The sequence below is a fragment of the Leishmania infantum genome, chromosome 36 (assembly GCF_000002875.2).
Source record: "Leishmania infantum JPCM5 genome chromosome 36".
NCBI classification, from domain to species: domain Eukaryota; phylum Euglenozoa; class Kinetoplastea; order Trypanosomatida; family Trypanosomatidae; genus Leishmania; species Leishmania infantum.
In genome coordinates, this window is record NC_009420.2 from 946124 (window position 1) to 965988 (window position 19865).

The 19865-nt window shown below is 57.7% G+C and overlaps 4 protein-coding genes across 4 annotated transcripts; all 4 read left to right on the top strand.

Moving 5' to 3' along the window:
• Positions 1 to 3058: 3058 nt before the first annotated feature.
• LINJ_36_2500 (conserved hypothetical protein) lies at positions 3059 to 5923 on the top strand (the record flags this gene model as incomplete). The annotated part of the gene is made up of 1 exon (XM_001469793.1): positions 3059 to 5923. One exon carries the CDS (start codon positions 3059 to 3061, stop codon positions 5921 to 5923), a length of 2865 nt encoding a protein of 954 aa, XP_001469830.1.
• A 1248-nt stretch (positions 5924 to 7171) lies between these two features.
• On the top strand, positions 7172 to 8233 carry LINJ_36_2510 (putative sterol 24-c-methyltransferase; the record flags this gene model as incomplete). The annotated part of the gene is made up of 1 exon (XM_001469794.1): positions 7172 to 8233. One exon carries the CDS (start codon positions 7172 to 7174, stop codon positions 8231 to 8233), a length of 1062 nt encoding a protein of 353 aa, XP_001469831.1.
• A 2727-nt stretch (positions 8234 to 10960) lies between these two features.
• Positions 10961 to 12022, top strand: LINJ_36_2520 (putative sterol 24-c-methyltransferase; the record flags this gene model as incomplete). Its single annotated transcript, XM_001469795.1, has 1 exon — positions 10961 to 12022. The coding sequence occupies one exon, from the start codon at positions 10961 to 10963 to the stop codon at positions 12020 to 12022; it is 1062 nt and encodes a 353-aa protein (XP_001469832.1).
• A 2388-nt stretch (positions 12023 to 14410) lies between these two features.
• On the top strand, positions 14411 to 15427 carry LINJ_36_2530 (conserved hypothetical protein; the record flags this gene model as incomplete). The annotated part of the gene is made up of 1 exon (XM_001469796.1): positions 14411 to 15427. The coding sequence occupies one exon, from the start codon at positions 14411 to 14413 to the stop codon at positions 15425 to 15427; it is 1017 nt and encodes a 338-aa protein (XP_001469833.1).
• Positions 15428 to 19865: the final 4438 nt, after the last annotated feature.

Sequence of the window (19865 nt, forward strand, 5' to 3'; positions counted from 1 at the left end):
TGGAGAAAAGGGGAGAGCACCAGCACGGCTAGTAATGATCCTCTCTCTGTGTGCTCACAAGTTCATGTGTAGAAGCATAGCGGGGATTTAAGGAAGGATCCGTCGCTGGCATCACCACTGTATCTCCCGTGCAAGTGAAACTAGCACGACTCTCTTTCCCTCTCACCTCATTCCCTCTTCTTGTGTGTGTTACGACAAGAAGTAGCCACGCTCTCACAAGACGTGCGAGCTTCTCTAGCTCTTTTTTTTTTGGGAGGGGGCCTACTCATTGGTTTTCCCGGAATATTCGCCTCTCTCATTCTGAACTCCCACAAGTCAACACCATGAACCACAAGGAGGAGGACGACAGTGTCTTTGCACCGATAGCGCGCCCCCTGTCCGTCGTGCCGTTGAGGTATCACCAATCGCGCGCGCACCCCGCCAAGTGCCGTCTCGAAGTCGATCCGATATATGAAAGTAGCTCACTCGAGAGGGACGCAAGCCCGCTGTTGGCGACAGAGCTCCGGCAGCACCTTGGAGACCTGCCGTCCGCGTCAACGCGTGCGTCGCGAAGGCGTGGCAGTAATGCCGTCCATGTGAGCCCGCTAGGCAGTGCTACCGTTCCCGCCGCCGCGGCAGCGAAGAAGGCAGAAAATGAGGCAAAGGTGCAACCGCCGACAGCAGAGGAAGAGTCGTGGAGTAAATGGGGCTACCGTCACCTTTACAACAGCGTTGTCATGATAATTATTAGCTTCTATCAGATTGGGCAGCTCGGGTTGAAGCAGCAGCACGCCGACATGATGCTGGAGCGTACGAAGGACGCCTACATGCCCGTCCCTCCTCGCGCAGAGGACTTGAAGGCGGAGGAGACGGCAGCAACGGCATCTTTGGCTTGATGTGCAGAGAACTACGAAGCACAGAAAGGGCTGGGCGAATCGAGCAGAGAGAACACCGCCGCTCGCTGCACCGTATCCCAATCTCTCTCTCGCTTGGTCGATTTTTTTCGCGAATTCGCTGTTCCATCTGTGCTTGCGTCTTAGGGAGGCTTCCGCTGGGGTCTCTGTATTGTGTCCACCTCTCAAATCATTTTTATTTTCCGTGTGTAAGCGCGTTCACAAGCGTCGTCGCCTTTCGAGTATCAGCATGTCTCCGCTTTTACGGGCCTTCGCCACCAGCAAGATCCAATGCAGACACACACACACACACACATGCAAATTGACGTTTCTGGTCTGCTTCTCTTTCACTTTTCCGCTTTTTCTTTTTGTGTGTGTGTGTGTGTGTGTGTGCGTGGAGTTGTTGAAAGAGGGGAGATGCGGGGGCATGAACTGTCGCCTGACACCGACTCGATGCACCCGCTGTACCCATATGGGAACATCGATGCATGTATGCTCGCGCGAGCAATGTTCGATTTACTAGCCCCCTCTTCAAACCACACTCTGCCCGCCCTCCACATTCTCATTCCCGCCCCCTTCTTCGGTGTGGCCTATGTTTTCGAGGGAGCACAATACGCCCGCCAGATGGTATGTGAGCAACTTCGGGCTTGTGGTATGCCCCCTTCACGTGTTTCTGTCTTTGCATAATCGTTTTGCAGGTATGGAGGTATATGTGCATGCTCTACTCCGTCCTTGTTGGTGTGCTGATAGGTGACCTCAGGGCTGTGTTGGAGGCGGAGGGCGGAGACGACCTATGGAGAGCAACGTGGAGCACATGCTGCCACTGCTGCGTCTGTTCGACTCCCATTTACCTCCAATGACTCACCCGATATCTTCGCCCCCCCCCCCACACACACGTAGCGGAAGCCTTCTACGACGTGTCTGTGCGCATGCATGCGCACAACGTATTTGTTGACTAAGTGTTGCAGAGAGGAGAGGGAGGGGTCAGCATTCGTTTTCTGCTGTTTGGTTATTGTTGTTTGTCCCCGTCTGCGTCGCTGTCGTGCTCTCAGCCACTACCGCCTCGCCATTGTGTCTACTCTCTTGTTCGCCCCACCGTCACCCTACCTACGCCTCCGCAGCCCCTTCGTTAGTGTTGCCTCCCCCCCCACACACACACACAGCTCCTCTTTTCCTTCCTTTCGTGTTGCTGCTGTTGACTCTCGCTCATCCTGTCACGTCTCCGTCATGTGCATATTCGGTCTCGCTGGTGGGGTTCGAGGGGAGAAGCTTGCAAGCAGTATATGACATGCATACCCGCACGAAAGCCCATTATAACTGTTGAAGGTATGCCGTCGTACTGTGAGGGCATCAGTAGTACGCACGCTCTGCGAGCTCCATACGGTGGGTTTGCACGTCACCAAGACATATATATATATATATGTCACACTTGTCGGAGATGTGTCCTGTGCCTCGCTCACATGGCCTCCACTCTCTTCTGCACCTCTCCTTCACCTGTCTCTGCTGTTTTTTTCGTTTCTTCTGTCCTTCACCTCTTGGGATGTGCGCCTGCTTCTCTTTCCACCGGTCTGTGCGACTCAGTGCTCGGGACGGAAAGTTCACGCGTCAAGAAGAGCAAGGCGGCCGGAAGCAGCGTCCTTGTCTCTGCCCAACTGCACACGCTCGCCTCGCCCCCGATCGTTGAGGACGGTGCTGTCTGAGTTGAATTGTCTCTTGCCGCGCTGCTTCCCACCAGGTCACCCGCCGCCTCTCCTGATCTTCAAGTTGTACCCCGTAGAGAACTCAAAGGAAGTGAGCACGGTGAGGTGCTCGTAACTCACCGCACACAGGCGCGGCCACGCACACGCAGGGCTTCACGAGCCGCCATAGACCCCCTTCCTTGTTGTTGCTGCTCTGGTCGTATCGCGCTGCGTGCACAGTGCCCTCACGCGATCGAGCAAAAGGCGGGGCGGATCCCAAGCGAGTGGCTTCAAACGACCACGGCAAAGCGTTCAAGCAAAAACAGGAACAGCTCGGCGCCGCCCGTAGTCGATAGACAGTGCACAAAATCGAGGCACGGCATATACACTCACGCACATTTACACGGGGCAAGCAGGTGCGGCTGCTCTCCCTAGCAAGCAGTTCTCCGGTTGAATATCCCAAGGAAGGGCGCGCATTTTTCTTTCGCTCGTTTGTCTTGTAGTGCGATGTTCTCCCTCAACATCAAAACAGCAGCCTCGCCGTCCTCTGCAGCTCCCGCACCGGCACCGGAAGTGAACGCCGGCGAGGCGCCATGGGCGATCATTGACGTGGACGAAGCCGACTCCTTTGAAAGCACACCCTCGACGAACAGCAGCGGTGGTCAGGGCGGCCGTCATCGTTATCAGCATGCCGCGCAGCCGTCGCACTCTCCGCAGAGTCCCGAGACGCCCATCAAATTTGACCACGGTGCATACCCGCACTGCCCCATCTTCATCCCCTCCAAAGGTCGCTCAGACCTGGACCGCAGCACCATGGCGGTGCTCGTCCGCGATCTCGTCCCGTTTGTGCTTGTCGTCGAGCGTGAGGAGGCCGATGCGTACAGAGCTATGCTGGACCGCCTCGTTGGACAATACTTCGGCTTCGCCGGTATGACTTTTGCCGCGAACGTGGACGATGGCATTGAAGGGGCAACCAAGACGGGGGCAGAGGTCGTCGTGTCGTCCAGCACTACTCCGGCAGACCTCTGGGCGTTCCCGTGCGCCTGCTGCTGCGGCAGCACTGACGTCGCTGGTTCGCCGTCGTCGCCCACCACACCCGGCCTATCGGAGGATGCCTTGCGCGCGTTGGCGCTGCGGCTTTCAGCTGCGTTTCATCATGGCTATGTTTTCGAGCCGTCAGCGTCTGCTGCAGCCGGCGACCACCACGGCGCTGTTGAGTCGAATGTCTCACCGCCTGTGTCGATCAGTCCAACAGCGCCATCAGCAGCCAGCGGGAGTGCGCGGCGCCCCTCCGCGGCCTTTGTGCTGCGCAACGTGGACGAGGTCCGCGCGCTCTTCGTGATCGAAGTGCTGCCGGAGACCAATCGTGGGGTCTCCTATGTGCGCAACTACATCCTACAGGTTCTCGTGCCAAGGCTGATGGTGGCCTGCGGCGTAGATCGGTCAGGGAACGTGGAGGAGCTGCGCCTGTGTGGCACAGGAGAGCACAACACGCTGACATCGGCGGCGCTGCGGATGGCCGCGCTGGAGCCAGACGTCTACAGTGCCCTTGAGTGGAAGTCAGAGACCGAGTCCTATCTGGACGCACGGCGGGCGAGCACCACCACGAACGTGGTAACGACAAGCACTGGCAGCGCCGCGGGTACCAGAGATGGCGTCGTGTCGGCGTCGGTGGGAGCGTTGAGCGCCCCAACCGGACAAATTTTGGCGCCAGCGTTCTCGTCGTCGTCTGCGCCACGCTCGTCAAAGCCGTCCTCCGCTGCGGCCGCGACTCGCGGCACGCCTCGCCTTCTGCACGGCCTCTTCGGCTTCTACTGGGTCCTGGATGACGACATCTACGGCTTTTACCAGTCGCACGGCTCCAGCACCAAAAACGAGCGCATTAGTACGCGGGCGATGATGAGAGAGGTGGACATGCGGCTGCGGCAACTGCGGCACAACGCCGACGTGGCCTCGCCACCACCGCCGTCAGTTCCGCCTTCGTGCTTTCAGACACCGCCGACCCACAGCAGCGGCAGCGCTGCCGCATCGCCATATGTCTTGTCACACCCGCAGCAACAGCAAAATTTCGTGTTCACGTGCAAGGAGGATGCCCTACAGAACAATTTCATCTCTGGAGGGAAAGGCCGGCTTCCGACCCTGCAGAACTACAACCTCTACTACACAACCGCCTGCTTCTCGCTCGAGTACAACCGCTTCGCCCTCGACACGGCTCCGGACACGCTGTCGGTCAACTCCTACAATAACATTGCCTGTCTCTTCAACTACGCGCTGCTGCACAACCCGCCGCAGATGCGCTACTTCCCCCCTGGGGTGCCGCACGTGAGGCGCGCCGAGGACGCGCTGGTCGGCTACCTCGATCACAGCATGCTCTGGTACCGCTTCGCCGTGCGCGAAGATTACGACTTCACTCTTCAGCTCATCGCACGTGGCCTCCACACGCTGCGCTTCCGCAGCATCGCCTTCGATGTGCCTCAGATGATGAAGGTGCGTGGCGGCATGACGGACTACTATCGCAACTGCCACGAAGAGATACGACAGCAGAACGATCGCTTTGTGCTGCAGTGGCCGGCCGTGGCGCAGCACTGGGTGAAGGGGAAGGAGGGCAACCGTCGAGACGACATACGTGTGCGGTGGGACCTGCTGAGCCCAGCCCGCGCCAAGCACCCCGGTGCCTTCCTGTATCTGAGCACCCCACTGCCGCAGCTGCAGCCGCAACGCTTGAGTGACGACAGCACCGGCGGAAACGGCGGTGTAGTTAGCAGCAGCGACAGTGCAGCCACTGCAACCGCGGTGGAAGGCGCGGAAACAGAGACGCGAAAGCGTCTGCGGCCCCCGTCCCCGACTGCTCCCACTGCTGAATCGTCACTTGCCCCTGCAGGCCGTCGCCCCTGCGTCCAGGCCGCAGCAACGTCTGCGCCCGCTATGTCGTCCACCGCTGCCCGTGACTGGAAAGGTGGCTACGTGGTCGAGCGGTGGCGTGATATCTCACGTGAGGAGGCGCGGCAGCACGCCGGCCTCGTCGCCCTCTCCAACGATGACATCCACATTGGCCGGACTGTCGCTGTCATACCGCCCTTCTTCGACCAGAAACCATCTGTCGTGCGCGCGACAGTGATTGAGCGGGCCGTCGAGCCAACGGACTCCCATTCCAGCAGCGGCCGCTCTGGGAACGCCAGCGCGGCGGAAGCAGGTGATGCCCAGCAGTCCCTAACGCCGCGCGTGATCTGGACAGCGGTGGCACAAGATGTTCGTGGTATGCCTTTCTTGCACGTTGACACATGCTTTGAGGTGCCCGCGGAGGGCATCGAAAAGGCCGCCGCCAGCATCGATCAGTTCTTCGCAAAGATGGAGGGCGAGCCTGGCCCATAGAAAATTCAGCCCGCATGGCAGGGGCAGTGGACGAAGAAAAACGTCTATTGGCGGAAAGGACAGAAAGGCTCGTCCGACGACTGCAAACATCCGACCCACCCACACACCCGCCCCTCTCTCCACCCCGTCGTAGAGAGCGTGCGATGGGCCTTGAGTATGAGTGGTGCCCATAGAATCACAGTGTTCTGTTTGCCTGCGTTTGAGGGTTGGGGACGAGAAAGAGCAAGGCGAATCTAGCGAAGCGTTGCTGCTGCTTGGAGAGGCACACATACACACGCACACGCACACGGGCATCCTCTCTTTCCTTCTTCACAAAAACGAATGCGCTGGTGAAGCATTCTTCGTGTTCGTTTCCAATCTTTACTCTTTCACTGGTGTAGCACAACACGCTCGGTGACATGGTCACCGCAGTCCACATCGCTTGATCGGCATCCATCTCTTGCCGTGATGAAAGACACATGCGCTCTATATATTGTACCTCGTAGGAACAACTTGACGGGGGTGCAGTGCCCCAGTGCAGCATTCAGATGACAGTGGTTTCACCGAGCCTGAGCTAAGTGGTAGTCCGGTAGAGTTGCACTGGAAGGGGCTCCGCCCCTGCACCATCACCTACCCCCTCCCTCCTCTCCAACTGGAAGGGTGAGCCAGCCGCTCGCTGCAACGAAGCGCCGCTTCACTTCCATATCAAAGACATACTCCCGTCGACCACCGCTTGCGTACGCATCCGTCACCACGGCCACTACAGCACCTCCTTGACCCTCTCCCTTTGCCCTGCTTTGTCTGTCGCATGCTCTTCGTGTCGTTTCGGCGTGTGCTCACGTGCTGCTGCCATGGCCGGGTTGCTGTTGTCCTGATGCGCTGCGGCGTACTTACTGACAACATCATCGATATGTCGATCCGCTCCTGCGGGCACACACACACCAAACACGCTCGCACGGGCACTCTCGAATTCGCCGGCTCTCTTCTTTCGTCGGTTTGTCTGTCTGCCGATGCCCCTTCTGCGTTTTACTTTCTTGTTCGGCTTTGAAGTTCTCTTCTTCGCACCGTCATTACCTTTGCTCCCGTGTACTGCATCCCCCCACCCCCACCCCCACCCCCACCCTTCGCTTCAGCCTCCTCCGTCCATACGCAAAGTTGGTGGCAACCTCCGCGGTCCTCTGAAGATCTCTAGGTTCTCGCTCAGCTCTGTACACTACCTCTTCGCTTGTTTTTTCCCTACTTACCCCCACACCTACACGCCGGAACAGCATGTCCGCCGGTGGCCGTGAGACCGCGCCGACGAACCTGATTCGTCGCCGCAACAAGGACGAGACAAACGGGGATGTCAGCGCCGCCGCCGACCGCTTCCGCGACCGCTTCGAGAAGGCAACCCTCGAGGAGCGCAAGGCCGCCACCACGACGATGGTCAACGAGTACTACGACCTGGTGACGGACTTCTACGAGTACGGCTGGGGCCAGAACTTCCATTTCGCGCCGCGCTACGCCGGCGAGACCTTCTTCGAGTCCCTCGCGCGCCACGAGTACTTCCTGGCCGCTCGCGGCGGCTTCATGGAGGGCGACCACATCGTCGACGTGGGCTGCGGCGTCGGCGGTCCGGCGCGCAACATGGTTCGCCTCACGCGCTGCAACGTCATCGGCGTCAACAACAACGATTACCAGATCAGCCGCGCTCGCCGTCATGACGCGCTCGCCGGTATGAGCTCCAAGATCGACTACGTCAAGACCGACTTCTGCAACATGAGCTTAGCCGACAACACCTTCGACGGCGCCTACGCCATCGAGGCCACCTGCCACGCAAAGGACAAGGTCAAGTGCTATAGCGAGGTCTTCCGTGTCATCAAGCCCGGCACCTGCTTTGTCCTGTACGAGTGGTGCATGACCGACAAGTACAACCCCAATGACGAGTACCACCGCACAATCAAGCACCGCATCGAGCTGGGCGACGGCCTGCCGGAGATGGAGACGTGCAAACAGGTGATCGAGTACATGAAGCAGGCCGGCTTCGTGGTGGAGGAGGCCATAGACGTCATCAGTCAGTTCGAGTCCAGCCCCATCAAGAGTATCCCGTGGTACCAGCCGCTGGTCGGCGACTATTCGTCCCTGCAGGGCCTGCGCTCTACCCCGATTGGCCGCATCCTCACGAACGTCATGTGTCGCGTGCTGGAGTTCGCGCGCCTAGCTCCGAAGGGCACGTACAAGGCGACGGAGGTTTTGGAGGAGGCTGCGGAAAGCCTGGTGGTGGGCGGTCAGCTCGGCATCTTCACGCCGTCCTTCTACATCCGCGCTCGCAAGCCGTCCAAGCAGGCTTAGGTGTCGAGGTCGCAGAAGGACGACGAACGCGCTGGCTGCTGCCTTTACCTCCGCCATGCCTGCCCGCCAGATGTGTCGTCTTCCACTGGCTGCGTTTCCTTGGCCATGTATGCACAGGGCGCAGGTACGCACGCTTCTGCTGAAGTGTTTTGTTTTTCCGTGGTATGTTGCCCACGCAGCTGATGATGCCAGCCACCCGACCGTGGTATCGGGGTAGAGTGCCCACACTGTAGGACCGCCACGAGCCTGCACCGCCTGCCCTCGGGTACGGCTGCGGACTCCTGGTGCCGGCAGACAAGTCTGGGCTGGCGCTGTGCCAAAGAGACTTGCGGCCATGATGAGGATTGGACCAGCTCACTCCGAGCTGTGCCGACGCTCCGGCAAATATGCGCATCCGTCTGCTGCTTTTTTTTCTCCGTGTGCTTCGTTGCGGTGATGTCGGGCTTAATCCTGTGCCTAGCCTGCGCTGCATGCACTGGAACTGCAGGGGACTGAACGACTCCAAGCAGTGTTGGTTGGCCCGGTTCGTGGAGGTCGCCGCAGTGCAAAAGAGGTAGGTGAGCTGCATCTGTGTATGCGTATAACTGTTGAGCTGCTCGTGGTTCAGCGTGCCGTGGAGAAAAAAAAAACAAAGATATATTGCACTTCGGTACATGCGTCATGCGACTGCGCCCTCACTGAGTATTCCTGTCTCTCTCTCTCTGTTTTTTGCTCGTCGAGTTCCGAGGTGTTCCCCCTTCCCTAGCCCCTAGTCGTTGTGCCTGCTGTTGTTCGTTGTACTCTCGCGCATTTTGCGGACGTTCTGTGTGTGTGTTTGCCTGAAGAGAGAAAATGGAACAACGCTATCCATATGTTGGTGAAGGGGAAGAATGAGCTGGGTCGGCGGAGTGGTAATGCTGAGGGGAGCCCACCACTGCTCGATGCCACAAGTGGTAAACGCTTCGAGCACCCTTGGAGCCACTCTGTTTGCCGGACAGGTTTGCCATTAGAGTTGCATCTTCCCTCCCTTTCCTCCCTCCTCCTCGATAACAGCGCTCTCTCTCTCTATTTCTGTCTCTCTGCATAGCACCCTTTCTCTTATACCTCCCTCTCGCAGAGAGCATAAAAAGAGGGCGACAGCGATGGATTCTCTGGACCGTGGAGGAGAGGCTTGGAACCGAAGTAGAGATAAAGGCATGGGTGAGAGAGAGTGGTGCGAGACATGTGTGGCTTCGTAGTCAGTTGATGCGACAGAGCACGGCCGGCTCACGTGTGTCTGTCTCTCTCCTCTCCCTTTTGTTTGCCCTCACTGCCGCCTCGCTCTCTCCCCCTTCGACCCATTCTTCCCTTCCTCCGTTTGATTTGTTTTGTGTCTTTCATGTGACTGACCCTCTCTCTCTTCCTCTCTTTCCTTTTTTTTTTCGAGAGAAGGAGGGAGGGTGGAAGGGAGAGAAGTGTGGGGGGAAGGGCATGCCCCCTCCTCCTCTACCACCTGACCTCTCTCCCTTCCATACATCGCTTTTCGGATATGTTTGACTTCTTGTATGTTCTCTTTCTCTCTTTCCGATAAGCGAAAGGGAATGCCAAAAAAAAAAAACGCCTGTTGACACATCTCTCTGTTGTTCATGCGGTTGCGCGCGTCCATGCCCTCGCAGCCTCTGCGAGCACCTGCCCCTGTGTGTGTGTGTGTGTTTCTCTCTGTATATGTTGTTTTGTCGTCTGCCATCTCGTCCACATCAAAGGAGATCGCAGACAAGGGAAAAACTTGGCCTGATGACAAGAAAGAAGCTATTATTTGGGTCACACAACACAGGAAAGCTCTCACAGAACGGGGCCCCCTGTTGAGTTGGAAGTCTGCCCAGATGTCCTGAAACTCCTCCCCGGTTTTTCGTGGGCTACTACAGGGAGAGAGGAGCGCTGCGCTTGACTCAATGCCGAATCGGGTGACTCTCACCGCTTTGCTGTCGCAAGCCTCGCTCCCGTGCGTACGGTTGACAAGCAAGGCCTTCCCCTCTTATCCGCCCCTCCCACGCACGCCCTCAATTTGCCATCACCCTCTCCTCTCTTCTCCCTGCCCCTTCCCCTGCCCTTTCTCTCACCGTGCCTGTAAACATTCTATTTCTGTACGCCGCACCTTGCTGCCGTGCCACATCTCCCCCACAACCGACATCACCACATATGCAAATATGCATGCGTGCGAGTCTCTTTCCCACGTCTTTGCTTCTGTTTTCCAGCCCTTCCTCCCACCCCTCCCTCCACCCTCACCTAAGCATCGTGCCGCGTACACATCTCAACAGTATCACCTTAATCTTGCAGTTACAACGTTCTCCCTCGCTCCGTTTCTGTTAGCGCGCGCGCCTCCGCTCTCTCTCCCTCGTGTTGCTCCCCCTCCTCATTCGCCCCAGTTTGCCCTCTTTTCGCTTCCTCAAAAAGGACTCTCTGCGACTCTTTCCTACGGCCGCTCTCTCCGGTCGTTTTCGTTTGTGCGTCTTCTTTTTTTTTGTTCTGTATTTCTCCCTGGCAACTCCCCCCTCTCTATCTCATCTCCCTCTTCCTTAGGGGGCTGGGGCCGCTCACTTCTGTCCCTCCCCCATTCCATCCCTCTGACGCGCTCTCACTTCCCTCAACAACAGCGTCGGCTTCTGCTCACCTCCTACACTCACCTGCCGTCGCTGCTCCACACACAGCCATCTACAAGGTCATTTCGTTCGTCAACCCCACAGCCTCACACCTACACGCCGGAACAGCATGTCCGCCGGTGGCCGTGAGACCGCGCCGACGAACCTGATTCGTCGCCGCAACAAGGACGAGACAAACGGGGATGTCAGCGCCGCCGCCGACCGCTTCCGCGACCGCTTCGAGAAGGCAACCCTCGAGGAGCGCAAGGCCGCCACCACGACGATGGTCAACGAGTACTACGACCTGGTGACGGACTTCTACGAGTACGGCTGGGGCCAGAACTTCCATTTCGCGCCGCGCTACGCCGGCGAGACCTTCTTCGAGTCCCTCGCGCGCCACGAGTACTTCCTGGCCGCTCGCGGCGGCTTCATGGAGGGCGACCACATCGTCGACGTGGGCTGCGGCGTCGGCGGTCCGGCGCGCAACATGGTTCGCCTCACGCGCTGCAACGTCATCGGCGTCAACAACAACGATTACCAGATCAGCCGCGCTCGCCGTCATGACGCGCTCGCCGGTATGAGCTCCAAGATCGACTACGTCAAGACCGACTTCTGCAACATGAGCTTAGCCGACAACACCTTCGACGGCGCCTACGCCATCGAGGCCACCTGCCACGCAAAGGACAAGGTCAAGTGCTATAGCGAGGTCTTCCGTGTCATCAAGCCCGGCACCTGCTTTGTCCTGTACGAGTGGTGCATGACCGACAAGTACAACCCCAATGACGAGTACCACCGCACAATCAAGCACCGCATCGAGCTGGGCGACGGCCTGCCGGAGATGGAGACGTGCAAACAGGTGATCGAGTACATGAAGCAGGCCGGCTTCGTGGTGGAGGAGGCCATAGACGTCATCAGTCAGTTCGAGTCCAGCCCCATCAAGAGTATCCCGTGGTACCAGCCGCTGGTCGGCGACTATTCGTCCCTGCAGGGCCTGCGCTCTACCCCGATTGGCCGCATCCTCACGAACGTCATGTGTCGCGTGCTGGAGTTCGTGCGCCTAGCTCCGAAGGGCACGTACAAGGCGACGGAGATTTTGGAGGAGGCTGCGGAAAGCCTGGTGGTGGGCGGTCAGCTCGGCATCTTCACGCCGTCCTTCTACATCCGCGCTCGCAAGCCGTCCAAGCAGGCTTAGGTGTCGAGGTCGCAGAAGGACGACGAACGCGCTGGCTGCTGCCTTTACCTCCGCCATGCCTGCCCGCCAGATGTGTCGTCTTCCACTGGCTGCGTTTCCTTGGCCATGTATGCACAGGGCGCAGGTACGCACGCTTCTGCTGAAGTGTTTTGTTTTTCCGTGGTATGTTGCCCACGCAGCTGTTTTTGTTTCAAGAGCCCTGGACTTTTTTCTTGCTTTGCAAGAGTTCGTTAGTTGGCGCGTGTCTCCACTCCTCCCCAGGCACTCTCCTGCGCGTGTGCGCGGAAAGGATAATAACGAATAGTACAACTTTCGTAAACGGAAGTTCCCTTGACCACTCATACGAACGTACACGTGCGAGGAAGGCCAAAAAGATTAAGCAGAGGCCGGCAAGGAGTCCGCTCAGTGTGCCGGTAAGGTGGTCTTGCCTGGGGGTGTGTCCAGGAGTCCCGGAAACTGCGTGCCTGTCTGCCTATTTGCCTCTGTCAACGTGCGCACCTCTGTTTGTCTGGGTGTGTTTTCGTTGTCTCTTGCATTGCCTGTATAGCCATGTCGGGTACCAGTTTCTTTTATCGGTTAGTGTTTTCCAGCGTGTAAGACGACGCCCCAGCCGGAGGTGGTGGTTCTTCAGTTCAGCACAGCATTCGATAGACATACACATGTTGGGCCATTCACGTCCAACGACGATAACCAAAAAAAGAAAACAAGACATCTGTGCGAGAAGGGAGGGATGGCACGCAACAACAACCAAAAGCGATAAAGCGTAGAGAGGGCAAAAACGGGGTACGTGTAGATGTGCGCGTGTGTGTGTATGCTCAGCCTCCTGTTTTTCGTTTTGGCTTTGTGCGTTTTGTTGGGCGTTTCTTTTCTCCGCCTCTTCCCCCCCCCTCTGCTCTAGTTACTTGATTGTTACGTTCCGATTGTTATGCTGTCTGTGCTTGTGTGTGTGTGTGTGTATCTGCGTGTACAGACGCATGAGCCGCATGAAGGGCAACATCACTATCATCGCCGCCCTCTCGACCTCACGCCGTTGGCAGCGTAGATGCACAGCGAAGGCCCGAGCGCATAGTCTTTACACAAATACTTGCACAGACATAGACGAAGATGGTGCACCGAGAAAATACAATCACCAATGAAAAAAGAATGAAAGCGTCAGGGTCGGTGACCCCCACCCTTCTGTTCCTGTGTTGCTTTTCGCTTCTGTCTGTTCCATATTGTCCTGGTTATTTTCTTTGACCTTGTGTGTTGGTGTGTGGCACTTTCGGTGTACCTCTTCCTCACTTCTGCCCTCTCCAGCAAACGCCTCCTTGCATGTCGGCAGAGAGAAGGCGAAGCACCATGTGCGTGTGCGTCTGTGGGCGCATATTATGTGTGGCTGCACACGGAGAGGCGGGCATACGCTGGCGGGCCCGGTACGGAGAAGGATTGGCCACTCACCGATTCGCCCCCCCTGCCCATACCCTAACGTACGAGCAACTTACACATTCATGCACCATAGTCGAAAAAGATGCTTGTAGTATTGCGTAAGAACGTTCTGAGATGCGGTAAAGAAGCAAACGATTTCAGATGCATACGCATACAACTGTGCATGCACGCCAAAACAAAAAGCAGCTCATACATAGGTATGTACGCGCACACGTGTGTGTGTGTATGCTTGTGTGCTTGCGTCGTGATCAGAAAACAAAACAAAACCTTCGCAGCTGAAGACTGCAAAAACAAGAAGCACCACAGAGGGCTGAGAGCGGCTGCATTCGGAAGCGCATGTAGAGAGGCGCGCCTTGTTGACCGTCAACACGCATGCGAGCTTATGAGTGCGGGAGAAGCTCGGTCGGAAGAGGGGGTAGTGGAAAGAAGTCGAGGAAGTTTTGTCCGCTTATGTGCGCGTCGGATGGCTGTAGAGCCTCCCCTCGCCCTTGTCTCTCCCTCCCTAATGAGCTACTACGCCCACCCCGCCCTGCCGCACCTCGCAGTGCGCTGCCCGGAGGGACGTATCAAACAAGCGGTAAAAAGAAGCAACTTCATGAGGCAGCAGAGGCGGCTGCTACGGACCTCCCTCTCTCATCCTTCCCCGCCCGCCTCTTGCGCACGGGAGAGTTGCGCTGAAGGTGCAATCCTCGATGCCCGCCCATGGGGTCACTCTCCTTTCATGTATCTCATTTTGAGCCTCATCTCTCCCGTGTGCTTCTTTCTGTCTCCTTTTGTTTTCCGTCCTCGATGATGTGGTCTCTGATGCGTTTCTTTGCCTTTGGGGCGTGAGTACGCGTCCAACTTGAGGTACCCCCGCTACGCAAGCAACGCGCGCCGCGTTCGATCTCTCTCTCTGTCAAGTCTATTCGCGCATCAGCACGCACACGCACGCGCGCAAGCCTGCCCCCGCGCGTGAGAGCCATGCTGAGCGAGAGTGAGCATCACCTGGTGGCTGTGGCCTTTCAGTCCATGGACCCCAACAACACCGGTATGGTTGCCCTAAGCGAAGTCAAGAAGCGGTACTTCGCGCATGCACACCCGCGCGTAAAGGAGGGCAGCATGGCGCCATCCGCCGCACGCGACACGTTGGACTACCATTTCGGCGTCTGTGCTGCCGACCACGAAGGCAGCATCACCTTCGATGAATTTCTGGCATACCACGAAAAGCTCGCCGACGAGGCATACGACGAGCACGTTGGTGACGTCGCAGCCTTCACGGAGAAGACGATCATGGGGTTATGGAGGCTCGGCGACGTGTTGCTGCCGACAGGTGTGCGTCCCGCCTTTCCGGTAACGCAGGCGCCGACCGGGTTTTACGCGGTGACGCTCATGACGTTGGTTTGGGTAGAGCGTAGGCAGATGGATGCGTCTCCGGCTTCCGCTCAGCAATCCTCCAGCAGCGGTGGCGCCGCTCACGATGACCTCTTTGTGCTCCGCGGGATCAAAGACGTGGTCCGCCCCATCTTTACCCGCGGTGACCTGCCAGACGAGCTGCAGGGCTACTTTGCATACCCGGAGGAGCTGTCCGGGATGGCGATAGACTATGTGGCGCCTCGCTTGTCGATTCAGCGATGGTACGACTTCACGTGGGAGTACTCGGAGGGCAAGTACTGCGGCGTCGAAGGTATCATCTCCACCCGTGTAGACCTAGAATCCTTGCCTGCTGGCCTACGGCAGTTTGTCTGCGAGCATGCCACAGCGGTTTCGCGCGGCACGACATGGATGCAGACAAGGCTCATGATGAACCCCATGTACAAGAAGACGAGCTCCGCTTACGGATGTGGCGTCAGCGAGGAGTGCCGCAAGATACATCACTGGAAGGTAAAAACGTTTGAGGGGAAGCAGTACGGCAACCAGTACCAAGGCCTGTGCGGTAAGTACTTTTCCAAGTTGGGGGCGCCGCTTAAGTCCGGCGCCGCCACAGGCATGAACATATAAAGAAGAGTTCCGGTATTGAGGTATGTGGAACTGAAAAACCGCGAGGGGCAATGTGTGAACCGCGCGAGCTTGCGCTTCGCCTGTGGCCCCTCCTCAGCTCTCTTGTGCGATGCCATGCAAGAGTGCATGGGTAGGTGTGGCAGGAGAAGGGGGAAGGGCTGCGCCGTTCGTTTGTTTTTCTGGCCTCCGCCGCGGTCGCATCCGCTGCGCGCAAGGCTTCTGACGATGATGGCACGTGTGTTGGAGGAAAAGAGGGGCGGGGGAGAGAGAGAACTGCTCTGCAGTCTCTCTCTCTCGTCAAACCGCCGTGTCTTCCCCACCCATCCACTCCCGCCTCCTCGCTGCCGCCACCCTCATCGCTGCTCGTCTGCGTCTGCCTTTTTACAGACGCGCACAGTCGTCTTGTTCGCCAATCGCCTCATGACGTTTCTCCCGTTGGTCGATGTACACAATGTGATTTGCACCTTTGGCGAACCCCAGCGCCGTTAGAAACAGATGTATGGAACAACCTTCACAAGGGAGGGTGTTGCGCGGCTAGCGCAGATTCTCGACTCTTCCTTCTTGGAAAGGAGAGAGAGGAAGTCGAAAGTTGCCCTTCCTGTTTTCAGCCGCGTGCCTACGGAAAAGGACTTTCCCGTTCCCTGCGTTGTGTCTCTCTCTTTCTGCGTGCGCATGCCGCCACCCAAGCTCGTGTGCATCTTCCCTCTTCGAAAGTTGAAGGCATCACAGTCGTACGGCTTTCCGCCCGGCTGCAACGCCCCAGCCTGCGCTGCGATGCTCCGAGTCGTTTTGTTTGTTTGTTTCGTCTTACCTTCTTCACACCCTCACCCATCCTTGGACTCAACGTCGCTTTTCCTCTTCTCCTTTCCCACCTGCACTCGCCACCGTTTCGCCCCTATGTGGTTGCCTTTCTGTGTTACACGTAACCCCACCCCAGAACTGTACGTTTCTCTTGCTCTCGTCATCCTCGCACGAACACCACAGCACATTTTTTTTCGTTCTTTCCTTTCCGTCCCCTATCCCTCGTGCACACTGACTTCGCCTTCACGGTTTCACCTGCACAGCTGCGCAGCGTTGGCGTCATCAGTAAGGACTACGCCAACTCCCATCTCAGGTACTCCCTCGTCATTCAAAGCATCGCAGATGAGATCTAATATGTGGATGTGATCCAGGACACCGTCACCTGCATGCCTCGCCCCCTCGTTCTTGTCGCTTGCCGTAACAACCGATCTCGCTGATCGCGATGTGATCGTGCTGTCCGCCGGACCGCTGCCACAGCCGAACTAGATGCGCCTCGAGACGATGTTACACACAACGGAAGTGGTGGCTTACGTTGTGGCAAAGTCCAAGGAGCGCCTCTGGTAAACCTTCATGAGCGTGCTTATCTGCATCTCAAGCCCGGCGAATGTGGTAGCCGCTTCCTTGCAGAAGGCACTGGGCGTCCAGCTGAGGCGCTTCATCTGCGCCGGCATCTACCTCAACTCAGCTAGACAGAACCCGCTCCTGGCCCGGGAGTTGAAGGGCAGCGTATCGCCGGTGTTTATGTAATCTGTCGCCATGCTTAGCGAGAGCGTTGGCAGCTGCATCGCGGCGTGGTCGAATGTCAAGGTAGGCAGCATGTTTCTGGGCCCACTGCCGCGCTTACTACCGTGCCCCCTGCTGCTGGACGGAGAGCACGGCGAGAAGGCTGTGTTTGAGAACGTCCCGGTAGTCATTGGTGCCGCCGGGGTCGAGGGCATTATCGAAGGAGTGCTGACGGAGGAGAGCGCCGGTTTTCACCACTTCGGCGACATTGCTTGCCTTTTTATGAAGAAGGTCATAAAGGCGCATCCCCCATCAGGCGGGAGCGCGCCTGCCCGTCTGTCTGTGTGTGTCTGTGTATCTCCCGCTGTGCCTGCCTTCTCTCGCCGATCCCTTCTCAGTACGCTTCAGCAACGAGGGAGCGCACGAAGCGATCTCGCGATGGCGCAGAATAATGAAAGCCTGAGCACAGCTCATCAAAACCAGAGGATGTGCAATCAAGCAAGGAACGACCAGTTTTGATTGCAGAAGTCCAAAGTTACCTCACGCACGCCGATGCATACACAGATGCGTACTTCCCTTCTTTTGCCAACGTGAGAGAGGAAAGAAATGAAAGAAGGGAAAGGGCCTTACACCGAGGGTCATACCGGCAGGCGCAGATGCGTGTATGTGCCGCCTCTACATACGAGAGTGCGGCGCCTCCTGTCCGTCCCAGCTGCCTGCCTCACTTCTCCGTGTCACCAGCTGTGCCCCTTCCAGTCTCGTATATGGGATCGCGACTCGGTCAATCGACTAGGTTCTCGTCAGACGCAATGTGCAGGCCACTCCGGGGCTTCGGCCGCGGTATCTCGTCCCAGCGGCTGGCGGGCCCAGCCTCCGCAGAGCGCCAGGGATGTTCCGAGCATAGGTGTGCTTGGCACAACACGACACGGTCACGCGGTGGATGGACAGGGGCGCCGTGTGCGGGGCCCTTGAAGCGATGAATGCACGCCGCCGGCACCTGCGCCCCCTCCCTCAGCGGCATGACGATCGCGTCATCCGCAGTCAGCATCTCCATGTGCGCAGAGCGTCCGCTTTTCCCTCAAGTCTACGACGCTCACGGGGTGCGATCGGTGGCCGGCGTAATCGTTGTCGAGCTCCGCAAACGCGAGGCCGTGGCGAGGCTTGACCATACATGAGAAGCTCATCGCAACTCAACGGAAACGCGCCCTCCCCTGCGCCATGAAGACCACATTCGCAAACAGAATGTCTCCGTCTGGCATACTTCCTATCGCGTGAGAGAGGAATGGAGTGGCGTGGGACCAGCGGAATCCGGTGTGATGGACTTGTGAGTATCCAAATGTTTCTGCAGGCGCCGGCGTACTCACCTGCTGGCGTAGGACAGCGAGGAGGAGAGGATCACGTGAGAGAGAGAGAGCTCTGTCAAGACCCACTGCCAGGCCGCACATCCTTGTCGGGAAGAGGGCGCACCTGGGTGTGGGTGTGGAGTTGTGGATTTATCGTTGTTCCACCCCCCGCCATGCGAAAGGGCGGAAACTGGAGTCTGGCCCCACTACGAAGGGAAAGATAAGTCGTGGTACCGTTGCAGCTCTTCTTTTGTCTCTCTCTCGCGCCTCCGGGTTCCCCGTGTGCGCCGACGCGGTTCGGACTTCAAAGGACTTGCCTTCGGACGCGCTTCTAGTCTTCCCTCGTGGATAAGAAGAGCAAGAAGAAGAGGCGCGAACTTTTTCGTCGTGCTCCTCATGTGTGCTCATGTTCATCACCTTTCTGCTACTTTTTTTTTTCAGGCAACGGTTCGCTCGACGCCACCCTTGCTGTATTTCACGTCCCCCTCCTCCTGGCGTGTCGTTGCAGACTCAAAGTGCACCCGGCCGAGCGTTCTCTCCCTGTTTTGTGTTTTCCGTTGTCTTCCCAGACACGGTGAAATGCGCGCAGCATTCCGCAACGGTGTGTGTGTGTGTGTGTGTGTGTGTGTGTGTGGTTGTACAGTGTGCTTCTATGTGCCAAAAGGTGAAAAGGAGAAGGGGTGACGTATTCCACGCAAGGACGCTGAAGCAACACCAAAAATGGTAAGTAATGTTGGAGCTGGGAAGTTTTCTTTGACTCTCTGCCCCGCTCCCTGATGCTGTGACGCGTGTGAAGGATGCGCGCCTGTTGTGCAACGAGGAGTCTGTGCGTGTGTAGATGTTGGCGAGTGGGGGTTTCCCTTTCTCGTGCCGTTCTCTCGCTGACTTTTCGGTGGATCTTCCGTAGCACTCAGGGTCGGTTCCCACTACACAGCTATCGCTGAAGTTCTCTCGACCCTGCGCGCACGCTATCGATGTACTCTTTTCCTTGATGCGCTGCTGTCTCCTTTCACCTTCATCTCTCTCCCTCTCACCTTTTCTCGGCCCCACCTCCGTCCAGATCACCCACAGTTGTGGCTGCGTCTATGGTGGTGTGCGTATGTGTGTGCTCCTTGGATGTTGCTTGCATATTTTCTTCTCGGCCTTCGTTGCCCTCCTTCCCTTCTCGCACCTCGATTACCTCTCAAAGTGCGTACACACGCGAGGCCATCGAGAAAGAGAGCGAAGAGTGCGACGCGGCACTTTTTTTTCCTTCTAGTTTCGCTTGAAACCGCCGCTCTCTCACCCTTCCTCGCCCTGCTCACTCACTACTGCGACTCCGCAAGCGCAGACAACCACCAGTATCATCAACAGAGGTGAGCATCATCGTTTTTTCACTGTTGGGGCACTTACAGGCCTCCCTCTTTCTCTCTCGATTCGCCTCCTCTGCAGTCGCGCGCGTCTGCGTTGTGTGGGGGGGGGGGTTCTTAACTTCTTTCTTTCCATCTATCTCTTCTCTGCTGTCCTGAGCACCCCTCTACGTGTTGGTGCCGTGCGGAACGCGTTGCGTGAGAGCCTTGCTGCCTGAGTGA